The sequence below is a fragment of the Peromyscus maniculatus genome, chromosome 7 (genome assembly GCF_049852395.1).
Source record: "Peromyscus maniculatus bairdii isolate BWxNUB_F1_BW_parent chromosome 7, HU_Pman_BW_mat_3.1, whole genome shotgun sequence".
Lineage (NCBI taxonomy): Eukaryota > Metazoa > Chordata > Mammalia > Rodentia > Cricetidae > Peromyscus > Peromyscus maniculatus.
The window spans coordinates 98,493,149-98,508,939 of NC_134858.1; the positions used below are offsets into that span (position 1 = coordinate 98,493,149).

The following is a 15,791-nucleotide window of genomic DNA, read 5'->3' on the forward strand; positions in this document are numbered from 1 at the left end:
AAAGAGCAGCAGCACTTATGCCTTTGCCGCTGATGTTCAACATCTCAACCATAGCATATATCTTCTGTCTTGTCTTTACTAGGATGTAAAAATCATTGGTACAACTGTTTGGCTTTATTCTGGTTTTTGTTTGTTTGTAAATAGGGCATAGAACATTATTCACTGTCTGTTGTATCCATAGATTAAATAGGGAGCACCACACAAGCATCTCTGGAACTGTCTAGTAAAAACAGGTTTTAAGTTAACAATCTGTCATTTCCTAGTGATTTTACAAAATGCTGTAAAATGAATTTCAAGAAAATGAAATATATTATTAATGTCATTTTATTATGGCATTCAACAGACATGGATTGAAATGACTGTGAGGTTGGTATTAATTTCAAAGCACATTCTTTTTAATAATATGCTTAATTTTAGTCAAAAGGACAAAAAGTTATGAACTTTTTCTTAAAATAAGCTTAACCATAAAACTTATTGTCAGAACTTGTTTGCATATGGCATTCTGAATACCACTGTGGAGGGACATGTTCATTATTCTATAATAACACTTAAAATTTAAAAGGTGACATAGGGGTTACTTGAAAGCCTCTGTCACATTTTTTAAAGCTGAATTCCATTAGTAACAATATCAAAACTAAAATAATATTGGTCAGTATAAATAATTTCAGTGTGCTCAGTATAACAGCGTGTAAGACCTATATTATACTTATCATGTAAAATTGGAAGCCAGTGAACAATTCTTGTTTGGGTTGAATAATTAATTGTATGGGTTGAGAAATACTTTAAAGAACAAACACTACTATACTACATCTGGTAATGCCTGGAGAGAATGTGTTAGTCATTTTGTAGTTTTTGTTTGTTTTATTATTTTTATTATTGTTTATCTGGGCAGGAAGAAGGTCATGGTAATGATAGACTTTGGGATCTGAGATCATGAGGAGTTACAGCTGAAAGAACATGTCATTAAATTTGGGGAAAGCTGTGTCTTGTCTTCTACTTGTTATTTCCAGCCAAAATTAGTTTTAATGACTCTCAACTCTTTGATTTTCAAGTCATTTTGTTTTATAAATGTAGATGTTTGTTTTGTGCTCGAACAAGCTGATAAACTGATACCTTTGTATATTTGGAGAGCTTGAATGCCCTAGATAGGTCTGACCCTTTAGCTTTCCTTTCCCATACACTTTATTTTGAAAATACTTTACTGTCACACTATAGGCAATAGTCCACTGATTTCCATACAACTATAAAATAACTAGCTTGTAGTTTGAAGCACAGTAACAGTCAAAATATTTTATCTTAGAAACATTAAATGAATTTATAAGTAGTCATTAGCTTAAATTTGTTTTCAGTGTTTTTGTTTTATATTTTTGTTTAAGGGCTATAGCAGTCACTGTTAACCTGTAGCTGGCTTAAATGTAGAAAGAACTTTTTCTGTACTGAGTGTGCATAGGTAGGCAAATATACCATGTATATGTTTTATATGTGTGTATGTATATAATTTTTTGTTTGTTTTGTTTTTTGAGACAGTGTTTCTCTGTGTAACCACCCTTGCTGTCCTGGAACTCGCTCTTTAGACCAGGCTGGCCTTGAACTCACAGAGATCTGCCTGCCTCTACTTCCCAAGTGCTGAGATTAAAGGCATGCATCACCACCCACCACCACCTGGAATATATATACACACATACATATACACACACACACATATATATATATATATATATATATATATATTCTTTAAAATCATTCTTATTTTTAGTATTATGGTATGCTTGAAAGTAAGTGTGCTTTTTCTGGATTTGGATGTTGTACCACTCTTAGGTGAGCAGTGGAGGGATAAACCTTTTTTTGTGTGTAAAGTCCATATGGTAATTATATATTTTAGGGACTTCTGATTCACCTAAGTAAAGATACAAAGGAAGCAGTTGTAACACACATGTAGTAGTGGCAAGACGGGTTACACACAGTTAATTTGTGGATGTAGGCAAGGCATTGGTGTTACTTCCTTCCGTCTTCTGTCCTGGTAGCCCAGATAGGACTTTAAAACTCTTTATTATTTTATGTGTATAAATGTTTGCCAGTATATATGTCAGTGCACTATGTGTGTGTGCCTAGTGTTCACACAGGCCAGAGGAGGCTATCAGATCCCATGGACCTGGAAATACAGACAGTTCTGAGCTACCATGTGGATGCTGGGAATCAAACTCAGATCCTCTAGAAGTGCAGCCAGTACTCTAAACTACTGAGCCATCTCTCCAGCTCCTTGGATAAGACTATGAAGTGGACAGTTTTAACAAATCATGTTATTCTTTGCTAAAATAGAGGAAGTTATTTTGCAACTAAGAAGATGAGTTTATTTTTGTCAGTTATCATTTTTTTACTTTAAATTATTCCTGGGTTGTAAAACTGCTTTTTCTTTCTTCTGTTGCTTTAACTTTTGATCTTCTGCCTAAAAAATTATTTCATAGATGAATATTGTAATTGTCCTTTATTTTGTAGCCATGAAGCTGATGACTGCTCTGGTGAATGTTGCCTTAAACCTCAGTATTCATCAGGATAATACACAGAGGCAATATGAAGCTGAGAGAAATAAGATGATTGGGAAGAGAGCCAATGAAAGGTTGGAGTTATTACTTCAGAAACGCAAAGAGGTAAGTTTTATGGTAACTTGATCTTTTATGGTTTGTAAATATTTAGAAAATATAATAGTTTCTACTGGTTTTTGTGAAAAGAACGTTTTAAAATTGGCTATGGTGGCTCAAATCTGTAATCCTGGTACTTGGGAAGGTCAGGCAGGAGAGTCAATTCAAGACCAACCTTGGCTATATAGCGAGTTTGGGGCTAGGAGTACATGAGACCTGTGGTATGTGAATGGGAGGGTGGAAAATAAATATCTATCTTACATTTTTAACATTTAGTTTTAGTTGAATTATTTAATCTTAAAGTTCTATAAACAAAACTAGAATATTCATCAGTGGTTAAGTGAACCATATGCAAATTTATTTTAGTAAAAGATTATCAGAATGTTGGGAAAGTCAGTTATCATGTTGCAAGCTCAGAAAGTACACTAAATAATAAATGCCATTTGGAAGAAAGCAAGTGTGTATTTATAGGAAAAATCCTCAGTCAGTGTTTTAGTTGATATATAAAGCATCCTTCTAAGTAAGATTGGTGTCTCTCCCTTCTTCCCTTTCAGTGCAAGTGAATCTAATCCAAGGAGTTTATTTAATAAGCAATCACTCTATCTCTGAGTGCTTCTAGCTCTTACTTTAGGTTTGACAATCTAATTTTTGTAGAGGTTATAAAATGGTTTTTAAATTAGATACTTCATCATATTTTCAAGTATACTGATTTTTATTTTATGGGTATGAGTGTTGCTGTCTATGCACCACATGCACAGAGTTCTCATACAGGCCAGAAGAGGGTGGTGGATTCCCAGATACTGGATTAACAAATCAGTGGGAACCACCGTGTGGGCTCAGTGAATCAAACTTGAGTCCTTTGGAAGAACACCCAGTGCTCTTAAAGACCAAGCCATCTCTTTAGGCTAAATTGTCTTTTTTTGGTTTTTGGTAGAAAACCATTTGTTTGTTTGTTTTTTAATCTATTAGAAATAAAATTTGTGGTTTTTCAGTCTTTTAATACAAAAAGTTACATTTTCATAAAGCAATTGCATATATATAAGCATAATAAGATTTAACAAACAATAAAAAGCAAAAATTTAAAAAAATGAAATTATTGCCTGTACTAAAACTTCTTAAACTCTTTTCACTCGTGACCCATTTTCACCCTAGAACTTTTTACATTGTGGCAGTATATAGGTTTATAAAATAGATGTACAGATTAAACACCCAGTAATGATTAGTAAACCATAAAGAAATTTGTTTTAAATTAATTATTTTGTTTGCTTTTTATGATACATTGACAAAACCAGATTTGTACTAAGGAAATTTGTGTGCTTATTTATTTTTACATAAACTAAATCTAGGAATGTGGAAATGTTGAGTTAGAATGCTGCTTATTGCACAACCATGAGGACCTGAGTTCAGGTTTCCAGCACCTACGTGAAAAAGCTGGACTTAGTAGCAATGTACTGTAAACCTAGCACCAAGGAGCTAGAGACAGGATGATCCCTGTGGCTTGTTACTCATCTAGTCCAGCTAAATGTGTGATTCAGGTTCAATAAGAGACCTTGTCTGGAAAAAAAAATTGGTAGTGACATGATTGAGTAATACAGGATAACAAGGCCCCCACATGCATATACACAAATGATATCATTTACCCACATATTTCACACACACATGCATAAACATGTACAAACACTAAAAGAACTGAATCTAGGCTGAATACTTGAAACTGCAAAGCATGAGCATCTTCAGAGTCTTTTAGAGTTTATCACTATTTTGATTTTGTGATTGTCATTACTAGAATGTAGCTATACATAAAGACATAGTACAGAACAGCAGACATGTTTGGAACTATTTCAGAAAATATGGGAGATTCTGTCTGCATCTCAAGCCAAAATTCATGAAACAAGTGTTTGTTTGTTGGTTTGTTTTTCCAAGACAAGGTCTTCATTATCTAACTGGCTGTTCTGGAACTCACCATGTAGTTCAGGCTATCTTCAAACTCACAGAGACCTGCCTGCCTCTGCCTCCCAAGTGCTGGGATTAAAGGTGTGCACCACTATGCATGGCTTCTTGAAAGTTTTTTAAGAGACCCAATCTATATCTCACTAATCTGATACATGCTGAGGAATAACACTAGGGAACTATTAAAAGTATTCGTTTTTCATAATCATGCCATTATGTGTCTGTAAGAAACATCAGTCATTATATGTATAGTAAAAACATTGCTAAGGTGTTTGAGGCAGGATTCTTTGGCATTATGTGGCATGATGGTATGTGTGTTGAAAAGTGGGATATTTCATATTCAGAAGAAAGTCCCATGCTAAAGCTTGGGCAAGAACTGCCAGAAACACCTTGGATTCATTACATGTTTGATTTTTAATTTGTTTTTGATCTTTGAATTTTTAGAAGCCTTTTACTGTTGCCAACAATTTCATGCAAATTCAATTATGCAGTTCTGCATGGGATTGTGACCAGCAGTTGAAAAATCTAGGAGTTATGTTGGACTGTAGTGTACTAAAATTACTTGACAGAACTATTACAACAAACTCAGTTGCTTCAAAGAAATTTATTATCTAATAGTTTGAGACGTGTGTTTTTCAGATTTTTAATCTTATTAAAAGCACCTCAGAGAAACATTTGATTTGTTTAGAACTCATAGTTTTGGAAAGTTGGATCCTCTGTATTGGATTTGTGCCAAGGCACAGTATCATGAAAGCAGGAGCATGCAGCCAAGCTTTTCAAGTCTTTCTGCTCTGGATTTTGCTCCTGTTTCTCATTGTAAACCTAGCTGAAAGAATTCAGCCATAACCACACACCAGTCTGAATGGCTGTCTTTAGTTTTCTTATCCAGATTAGTTAGTTAGTGTATAATCCTTATACACCTCCTTTTACAAAGTCTCAAAGTATAAAGTTTTGACAGATTCTTTGCCATACTGTACTGTGAATAAATGACCTCTTGGTTCATTTCCATGGATACTTCTTATTCTAATCTGAAACTCAGGAATACAGGTGCACAGCTTCCCCTTTCCCATCCCCGCAATAATATTTTGGCATTTTCATCTTCAAATATCTTACCAGAATATTGCAACACTCTCTGTTTATGGCATGCTTAGACTTTTCTAATCTACATCCTTAAACTTTTCCATATTCATGGTCAAATAGTAATAAAAATGACCTCTCCCTTCTGGTACCCGTTTTCTGTTTGGAATTTTTATTACTGCTATGTATTTCGGAGAAATACCTTAAAGGAAGAAAGATTTGCCTCTGGATTTGAAGGTTTCAGTCCAACGTTGGCAAAATCCATTGATTTGCTCATGGTACTGCCCAGGAAGCAGAGAGAAATTGTATGAAGGCACAGCCTTTCAAACTCCTTACTCTTGATGACCGACTTTATCTGTTATATTCCACCTTCTAACAGTCTGTTCAGATTTTGAATTTGTCAATGGGTAAAACCATTGATTAAGTCAGAACCCTTACAATCTAACCCTCCCTGGAAGTACTCTTACAGTCACATCTATATATCTTCTTTACTAAAATGAAAAGTGGCTCTCAATTCAATTAAGTTGGCAACCTAGGTTAAATATTATAGGATGCTATCAATCCAGTATCAGTATGCTGTTGCTTTCATGTTCTCTGAAGACATTGAGGGAATGATTGACTCTAGGCTTCTAGCTTCTGACTTTTTGGTTTACAACAGCATTAACTCCAGTCTATACAAATGGTCTTCCAATGTATGTATCTGTCTCTAAATTTGTTGTTTTCATAATGATATACATTATATGGAATTCAGGAACTACTCTATTATAGTATGTCCCCATCTTTAAAAATGTTCATGTTGGGGCTAGAGAGATGGCTTGCAGTTCAAGGGTTCTTGCAAAGAACCAGGTTCAGGTCCAGCACCTACATGGTGGCTCCCAGTCAGCTATAACTCCAGCTTCAGGTAAATCTAACCTCTCTTTTGACCTCCAAGAGCTCCTATACATATGTGATTCATATGTGAATGCACACACACAAATATATTTTTTAAAAGGAATTTTAGTTGCTATGACCATGTTTCCAGATTAGTACTTAGTACTAATCTGAAATTACTGAAGTTAAGGTAAAACTTCCACTTACAACATACTTTTATTCTGAACACATACCATATTTGAAATACTGTGGAAGTAAAAATAGAAACTGCTTCATTAAGTAGAGCCAGTTGGAATGTATAATCCCAATGAATTAGTTTTTAATATCATGAATGCATCATAAGTCTGTTTTCAAACTTTTCTTAAGTATAACAACTTGAATGATTATATATAGAGAGAGAGATAGATATAGATATATATTTATATAGATAATCTTGTGTGGTGGTCTGAAAGTTTTTGACCATTTCATAAAAGCTGTAATTTGAATATTGACCCTTTCCCAGAATTGGAATGTAAAGTTATCATACCTCCTGTAGTTTTGGACCATAGCAGCTCACATTTAGCCACATAGTCTTAATAACATATACAGTATACTATGTTCTCAGCAGTTTTTGGATTTATGTTTTCTGTTCTTCCATTCCATCATGTCTGCAAAACAATCCATCCTTGTATTGATGTGAAACATTCAGTGTTGTAAAACAGGCTTTGTTTTAGATGATTGTAATTGTAGGCTAAAGGTAGTATATCCAGCACATTTAAAGTGAACTAAGTTAACTTATCATGTTGCGTGTTCCATATAAGAAATACACAGTTTTAAAACTTGGATTAGTTTTGGTTTCTAGTTGCCTTATCAGAACAAACCCCACCTCCTGTATTGAGGAACATTTGTACTGCTTAGCTTTTTCCTATAAATCCTGTAACAACATACAGCTAGAATCATCCTGACAGTATTTTACTGTTACATGTAAACAAAACATGCATGTTTTATATATATATGTATAATAAAAACAATTATGACACTGAATCATTTGACATGAAATTCCAGGGGAAAATGGGGTAATAAATATCATATTGGATGTCATTATATACCAATTATGTTGCTTTTATCAGTAAATAAATTTAAACCTTAACTTGATGAATAATGTTTCCTAAAATGTATACCTCTGTGATAGTATTGTGATTTTATTGCTGGATTACAGCATTGTTGCCTGATTTATATTTTCTATTATTATTCATATTTTGGGAAGTTGGCATAGTTGAGTTATAGGTTACTTAGGTAAGAATAGTAATATGATGCTTTGTGAAGGAGGAAAAGCCATGTAAATCAGGATGACCTCTTAAGCACAGACAGCAAAACTAAGCCAAAAGTTTGGTTTAGAAAAATATGAAGACATGTAAGATGATTCCAAATATAGATCATTCCATAGAAATACAAAGTTGACCACAGTCCACCACTTCTTGTTCTTTTCTAGAACGTATGTGTGGAAAGAGGAGAGGTTCCCATGCCCATGTGGCAAAACTATAGAAGCTCTACAGATAATTTCAGGCATAAGTGGTACAGTCAGCAAAAGGCTGATAACTAGCTGGGCAGTAGAGTTGCACGCCTTTAATCCTAGCACTAGGGAGACAGAGGCAGGTGGATGAGTTTGAAGCCAGCCTGGTCTACAGAGTGAGTTCCAGGACAGCCAGGGCTACACAGAGAATCCTTGTTCTAGGGATAAGGGGGGAGATTTAAAAAAAAAAAAAAAAAAAAAAAAAAAAAAATGGCTGATAACTACTCAGAGTGAAGATAATCAGTAATTTAAAATAATTGGAACTATTCATTCCAAATAAAATGACCAGTATTTCAATTTTCTTTTTTATTGTTTTTTTTTTATCATTTCAGCTACAAGAAAACCAAGATGAAATTGAAAATATGATGAACTCTATTTTTAAGGGTATATTTGTTCATAGATACCGGTAAGGTATTTTAATCATTTAGAATTTTTTTAACCTAAACAGTTGTTGCTTATTTATAGCATAGTCTATGTAGCCATAAAACACCATTTACTTTTATTTTGTTTTCTTTTGTGGGAAATAGCTTTGTCTACAAATCTAATTTAATATTTGGACAAAATTTTGCTATCACTGCTACTGAAGCATCCTTCCTAACTCAGAACATTTATTATCTTTCAAGATACCCTGTGTACTCATATTCTCATTAATGTAAAAGGAATTAATGTGAACATAAAATTAATATGGCCTAGTATTGAACTGCTGAGTGTTATCACATTAGAAACATTTTAGTGTAGTGCTTTAAATGTCTTGTTGAGGAGTAACCCTCATCTGTCACCTACTGGCAACAACCTGCCAGCCCTTAGTCTATACATTTTCTGCTGTTCACTGCAAGGAAGGCTTTTATGATGAAAGCTGAGAAAATATTATTTGTGTGTTGATATAAAGATTCAGAAGGCAGCTTAACACTGTGTCCATCTTGCAAAGCTGTAATAGTAAGCTTCCCCCTAGGACCTATGACATTGCCAAGCATGGATTTTTTACCAGGTTTACAGTATGAGGAATAGATCTTCTTATGAGGAGCAGGCCTCAAATTTAGAGACTGGTTGGTTACCCCTATATCAGTAATGCCTTTAGTGGTATTGTAATTTGTAGGATTCATAGCTGGTTAAGGCCATTGATTTCTCCCTCCATCACCTATCTCTTAACTCTGATTCCTCTTTTGCACATAAGCTAGCAAGCAGGAAGCTTCCAGCTCAATTCCAGCTTGATTTATCCATATGGTCCAATCAGTGTATACAGTGTCCAATCAGTGTATACAGTGTCCTTCAAATAGTGTCTTAATTGTCTGCTTATGTCCAGCACAATAAGTATATTTATTCTTTTGGCTCTGAGTCCTCCTTTTCCAGCAACCCCTACAGAGATAGTTCACAACTGACACTGGGTTTTTTGTTTAGTGACTATCTTTGCTTCTAGGGTAGGACTTCAACCCATGTAGGGTGTCTTCCTTCAAACTCTCATTTATGTTTTTTAATTGGTTACCAAAAGATATACTTCCATCTGCCTTTTTTTTTTAATGTCCCCTTGATTTTGGTTAATCCTCCCCTATCTTATCTTTTCCATCCTCCCTGTTTAAGGCTTTCATCTCCCAGTGTGCCCCTCACTACTTTCTTTTTACCTGTGTCCTTCTTTCCCTGCTCTCTTAAAGCTCCTCCCCTCCTTTCCCAGTGTTCCCTTTTACTCTCTTGACTTTCAGTGGCACTACAAAGTTAAACACACAAAACACAAAACGGTCAAAGCTCCAATCTACATATAATGAAGAAAATGGGCCTGGGTTACCTACCACAATGGGTATAATTTTTGTTTTTCGGATTCTATTCATTTACCAAGTGTTTTACAATTTCATTGTCCTTAACAGTTGAATAAAATTCCATTGTGTCCATGTACCATGTTACCATTATTTATTTGTCAATTGATGGACATCTCTGCTGATTCAATTTTTTTAAAATTAGAAACAGAAATACCTTATTACCCAACCATACCACTCCTTTGGTATTTACCCAAAGGAAATTATGCTTTACTGAACAGATATCTATGTTCATTGCTGTTGTGTCCACAATAGCTTAAAAAATAAAAAACATTGATTTTCGGGGGGGGGGGTTATTAACTGTTTACTTCTGCTCAGATTTTTTTTTGTTTGTTTCTATTAACATTGATTTCGGCACATCGTTGTTTTGCTTCTTTGCTTTCTTTTCTCTCTAATTTCTGGGGTTTTTTTGTTTGTTTAAAGTCTGGTCTCACTCTTCAGCCCAGTAATGCGATTAAATTGCTACCAATCCATGGAAATAGCTTAATGATTATAGGAATTTATTGGGGGTTAACTCACGATACAGGAAATAGGAATTGTAGCAGAATCCCAGAAAGGCACGATCCAGTGATGTTCTCCAGAGAGCTCTGCCCTGATCCACACCAGCATCTAAGACCATGGCATAGCGAAGAGAAGAGAGTGCACATATGTGCATCTCAGGTCTTAATGGTCCTCATCCAGGCCACACGCAGGGGCAGATACCTAGCAGCTACCTGCTGCCTCACTAAGGGCAGTGCTTCAGGGCGTGCCACAAACAACCACTCACTACAACCTGGGGTAGTCACTGACTTGTCACAGTCCTCCTGCCTTAGCACCAGCCCCTCTCCCCTCAAGTGTTGGAATTACAGGCATGGCCACCACACCCAGCTTTTTTTTTTTTTTTTTTTTTTAATTTTTGTTCACTCTGTAAGTTATTTGAAATTTTTCTTACGTAATTGTTTATTGCTGTTAAGATTGTTCTTCTTCTTCTTCTGTTGCTTTTCCTCTATTACTGTAGGTTTTTTAATATAGTTTTTTGGTATTTAACTTTCTTCATTCTCTTTCTACTTCCTCCTTCACTTGTTGATTGTTCGGAACAATAATGTACATTCCATATTTTTATACTTTCTAAAATTTGTCTTGTCGTTTAATATTCCATTGTTGACAAGTTGTGATACATGCTATAGTTCACTGGGTGTTTCTTGTTTTTGGTTTTCTCAGGCTTGTTTTAACTTTACCATATGCTTTACTGGATGTGGTGAAGGAATAAGAGTATATGTTGGGTAATTGCTTGAGTAATGTTCTGCCATTGTTTGTTTGGTCTGTCTGGCTTGTATCCTTTCTTGTTTGGAGGGAGATATGTAATGTCTCCCTTGATGAACATGATGTGTTAGGATCCTTAGCTGTTACTATATTAATGCCTATTTTGCCTTTAGTTATAATAATATTTGTTTTGTGTAATTATATATAGTAGCATTGGTTATACAGGTCTTTACAAATTATTTTGCCTTACTGAATTGGTCCCTTTATTATTATTATTACAATTTCTAACTCATCCTCTGTGTCCTATGATCAGAGTATGGCTCCTACTGTTTTCTTGTAGTTTCTGTTGTCATGGTCTGTTGCTCGATGTCTTTACCTTCAGTTTTTGTGATTTTATTGTTACAGGGTTTGTTTTTTATAGTCATTATATATTGAGGAATTTTGGTTTGTTTAATACATTCAGTCAGTCTTGTCTTCCACTTAGAGAGTTTAATCCATTTACATTTAAGGTTTTGGTAAGACATTTTTCTGTCCTGTTGTGTTAATCCTTTTCTTTGTTTTGTATGTTCTTGGTTCCTTTTTTCCTGTCTTTTCTTCTGATAATATTGATAATATTTTCTTTTCTTTTTCATGTATCTGCTCTATTGTAAGTTTTTTAGGATCATATGTTTTCATGATAGTAATTATATTTTTATTTCCAATATTAGGACTCACATCAGTATTTAGTTTTGTAGCAAGTCTAGTAGAAATATATTTTTGTAATATTTGCTTACTGTTGAAAGCTTTTGTCTATCTTTATTTAAAAATGATATTTTACATTTACAAATGATACACTAAGTATATTAGTGTTGACTTAGCAGTTGCTTGCTTGCTTATGATTGTTGGGAAATTTGAATTTATCATTTCATCCTTTCATTACATGTGATCTTTCTGAAAGGTCCTTAGTCTACTGGTGAGTCTCTTACATGCCACTTGATGATTTTTCTCTTGATGCTTTCAGAGATATTTCTTATTTAAGATTCACTTTTAATTATGTGCATCAATGTATCTGAATGTATGACTATAGTACCCACATAGGCCAAGAGAGGGTTTTGTATTCCCTGAACCAGAGTTACAGGCATTGTGAGCCAACTGGTATGATTGCTGAAAATTGAACTCAGGTCCTCTAAAAGAGCAGTATGTGCTCTAAACAATTGAGCTATCACTTCAGCTTCTAGAATTTTTCTTTTTCTTGTTCTGTTTACAGTTTGAATGTAATATGTCTCAATCAAGATCATTTTTTTTAGCTGTTATAATAGGTGCCATTCAGCTAACTGGGTATATTTATCTGTATGGTTCCATGATGTGAAACGTTTACAGTAATTATTTCAAAGGTAGTATTTGTCTTTTTTGTTTATGCTTCTAGAATGTTCACAATACCTTATAAGATTTATCTTTTTTCTTACCCTTTCATTTTTTGTTAACATGTATAAATTTTACATATTATTGAAATCACTACATAACTGGTAAAATCCACTTTCCCTTTGTAGCCACCACTTCCCTCCCTTCCATACTCAGACACCCCTATTCCACATCTTTTATTTATTTCTACATTCAGCTCAACATTCTTTTTTTTGTGTGTGTGTGGGGGGGGTGGTTTCAAGACAGGGTTTCTCTGTGTAGCTTTGCGCCTTTCATGGGACTCACTTGGTAGCCCAGGCTGGCCTCGAACTCACAGAGATCCGCCTGGCTCTTCCTCCCAAGTGCTGGGATTAAAGGCATGCACCACCACCGCCGGCCTCAACATTCTTTTAACCTTCCACAAGTGCAGGTCTTTTTGTTTGGTTACTTTCACTTAACATAATACAGTCTGGTTCCATTCATTTCATGCAGTTGAATTACACTATATTTGTATGCTAGATTTTCTGTTGGTTTTATTGGAGATTTCACCTATGACAATTACATGTTTTAGCTATTGTGTGTCATGCCACAGTACACAGGGATGTGTATGTCCCTCTTTGCTTTTCTTAAAAAAACAATACATAGACACACATAGTAGTGCTGCTGGATTTTATGTAGATCCTTTTTCAGTCTTTTGAGATTAACTGGATCATATGGTAGATCTATTTTTAGTGTGAGGAAACACCCATACTATATTCACTGTTAGGGCTGTGTTAATTTACATCCACATATGAGTTTTTCTTTTTCTACATCATTGCCAGCATTTTTGTACGGATATAATTATATTGGCCAGTTTCTCCAGGCTGAGATTATATCTTGTAGAAGAAGACTTCTAGTTGCTTGATAGGAAACTTTTTTATGTATTTGTCAGCTGTTTGAATTTTTTCTTTTGATAGGTTTATTTGATATAATACTATTTATCAATTTTGCTTTTATGTCCTGTGATTTGGGCAGCGGGGGGAGCGGAATCCTATCCAAAACAAAAAAAAAAAAAGAAAAAAGAAAAAAACCCAAGCTTGTGCTGTGTAACAGGGTTCTAACACAAAGGGCATAATATAAGCCTGACACTCTCTGGGGCAGTGCAGTACATAGTAACCCATAAGCTCCCCAAACTACTTCCATTAGCAAATGCTAGAGTGAGTACCAACTTAACCTCTCTGTGCCTAGTGACACAATTATGATTTAAGAACTAATTTCAAAAGGCTTAATAGAGTAGTGCATGCTGATTGCTTAGTTCCCTTCTTTATATTGTCATTGATGAGTATTCTGTAGTCGAACGTTTCTCTCCCACCTGCCAGTTCCGAATTCCCAGCAGCTGCTTCCCAAATAATTGACTTGGAGGCTTAATATTACTTATAATGCTCAGTCAGTAGTTCATGATTATTACTAATTAGCTTTTACACTTTAAGTTAACCCATATTTCTATTTATGTTTAACCACATTGCTTGGTACCTTTTCTCAGTTTAACACTCTCACCTTACTTCCTGTATGTCTGGATGGCAACTCTTAACTCTGCCTTTCCTCTTCCCAGCCTTCTCCTAGTATGGTCACCCCGCCTACACTTCCTGCCTGGCCACTGGCCAATCAGCGTTTTATTAGCCAACAGGAGAGATGAATCTTCACAGTGTACAAGATCATTATCCCACAGCAGTATTCTCTAATTCTCAGCACTGTCCCTTCTGTACTCTAACATCTGCCTCAGAAACTCTAGTGAAGTAACTTCTCAATTAAAAGAACAACCATCTTTATCCCACCTAAATTTTCCCATTGTATTGGCTATAATCTCAAGATAATGTGGATGAAGGATTAAGGGGAAACTTTTGCTTTGTTCCTTATTTAAACATTATTTTCTGTACATATCAAAAGTACAGTCAAGCAGGTAGACTTGCAGTTATAAAAGAGACAAAGATTATAGATACTGGCAAGGGTTTGGAGAAAAAGCAACTCATAAACTATTGATGAGACTGTAAATTAGTGTGGCTATTACAGAAAACAGTGTGCAGATTCCTCAAACAATTCAAGATAAATTTACCATACTACTTATTCATCCCATTACTGATTATATAGCCAAGTTAAATGACACTGGTATGTCACAAAAGACAACTTATATGGATTAGCAACATTCTCAGTACCCAGGATGTGGAGTCAACCCTTAGCATTATTGTTACTTTTTCTGTGGCTATAATAAAGTTTGCTGTCAAGAGTAATGTTAAATGAGGAAGATTTGATTTTGCTCATAGTTAAGGATACATTCCATTGTAGTGTGAAAGTCAAGGCAGCATGAGCTTAAAACATCTGGTCAAATTGCACGGGCAGTTAGAAAGAAGAGAGTAATGATTCATTGTGCTTAGCTGCCTTTCTACTTTGTTTTGCTTTGGTTATTGAGACAGGGGTCTCCCTGTGTAGCCCTGGCTGGCCCACTGTATATACCAGACTGGCTTAGAACTCACAGAGATCCTCATACCTCTGCAACTTGAATGCCAGGAATAAAGGCATGGGCTACCTCAGCCATTGAGACTATTTTCCTTAAATGTAATGTATTTTGCTCAAATTCACCTCCTCCTGCTTCTTCTTAGATCCATTCCTACCCGCCTACTTTCCTTTTTAAAAAGTAATTCACTGAGTCTAATTTGTGCTACCTGTATCCTAATGATAGACCCATCCACTGTAGTGTTGTCTACCTACCATGGGCCACGTCCTTAAGGAAAACACTCTCCTTTCCCAAGCAGCCGGCAGCTGTCAGTAGTTATCACCTAGGGGTGGGATCTTGCAGCAGACTTGATCTGTGTGATTCAGGTCTCCTACAGTCAACCACAGCTGCTGTGAGTTCATGATTGCAAGCGTACTATTAGGCACAGAAGTCACCATTTGCCCTTTCTTCCTGGATCTGTGGCTCTTACAGTCTTACTGCCTATATTTTCATGATGGTTCGTGAGTTTTAGGGTCAGGGGCTATGATATAAATATCCCATTGATGGCTGAGCACTCCATGGTTTTTTCCTTTATATGCAGTCCAGAACCCAAGTCCAGGGAACAGTGCTGCCCTCCGTTAGGGTGAATTTTCTTAAGGTGGTTAATCTAATCAAGATAATCCTTCACAGATATGCTGAAAGTCAAATTAACAAGCCACAGAAAGACAAATATTGCATTATTTTGCTCATATTTAGAGTTGAAATAAATATCAATGTCAAACAAGTAGAGAAAGTAGTGGTTA

General features: G+C 35.3%; 1 protein-coding gene across 3 annotated transcripts in view; it reads left to right on the top strand.

Moving 5' to 3' along the window:
* The window catches only part of Stag1 (STAG1 cohesin complex component), a 322,127-nt gene that overhangs the window by 168,774 nt on the left and 137,562 nt on the right, over positions 1–15,791 (top strand). For all 3 annotated transcript variants that reach the window (XM_076576916.1, XM_076576918.1, XM_076576917.1), the window contains 2 exons: positions 2,497–2,648; positions 8,421–8,494. In XM_076576916.1, the coding sequence (XP_076433031.1) occupies positions 2,497–2,648; positions 8,421–8,494 (226 nt within the window). The remainder of the gene's footprint in view (positions 1–2,496; positions 2,649–8,420; positions 8,495–15,791) is intronic.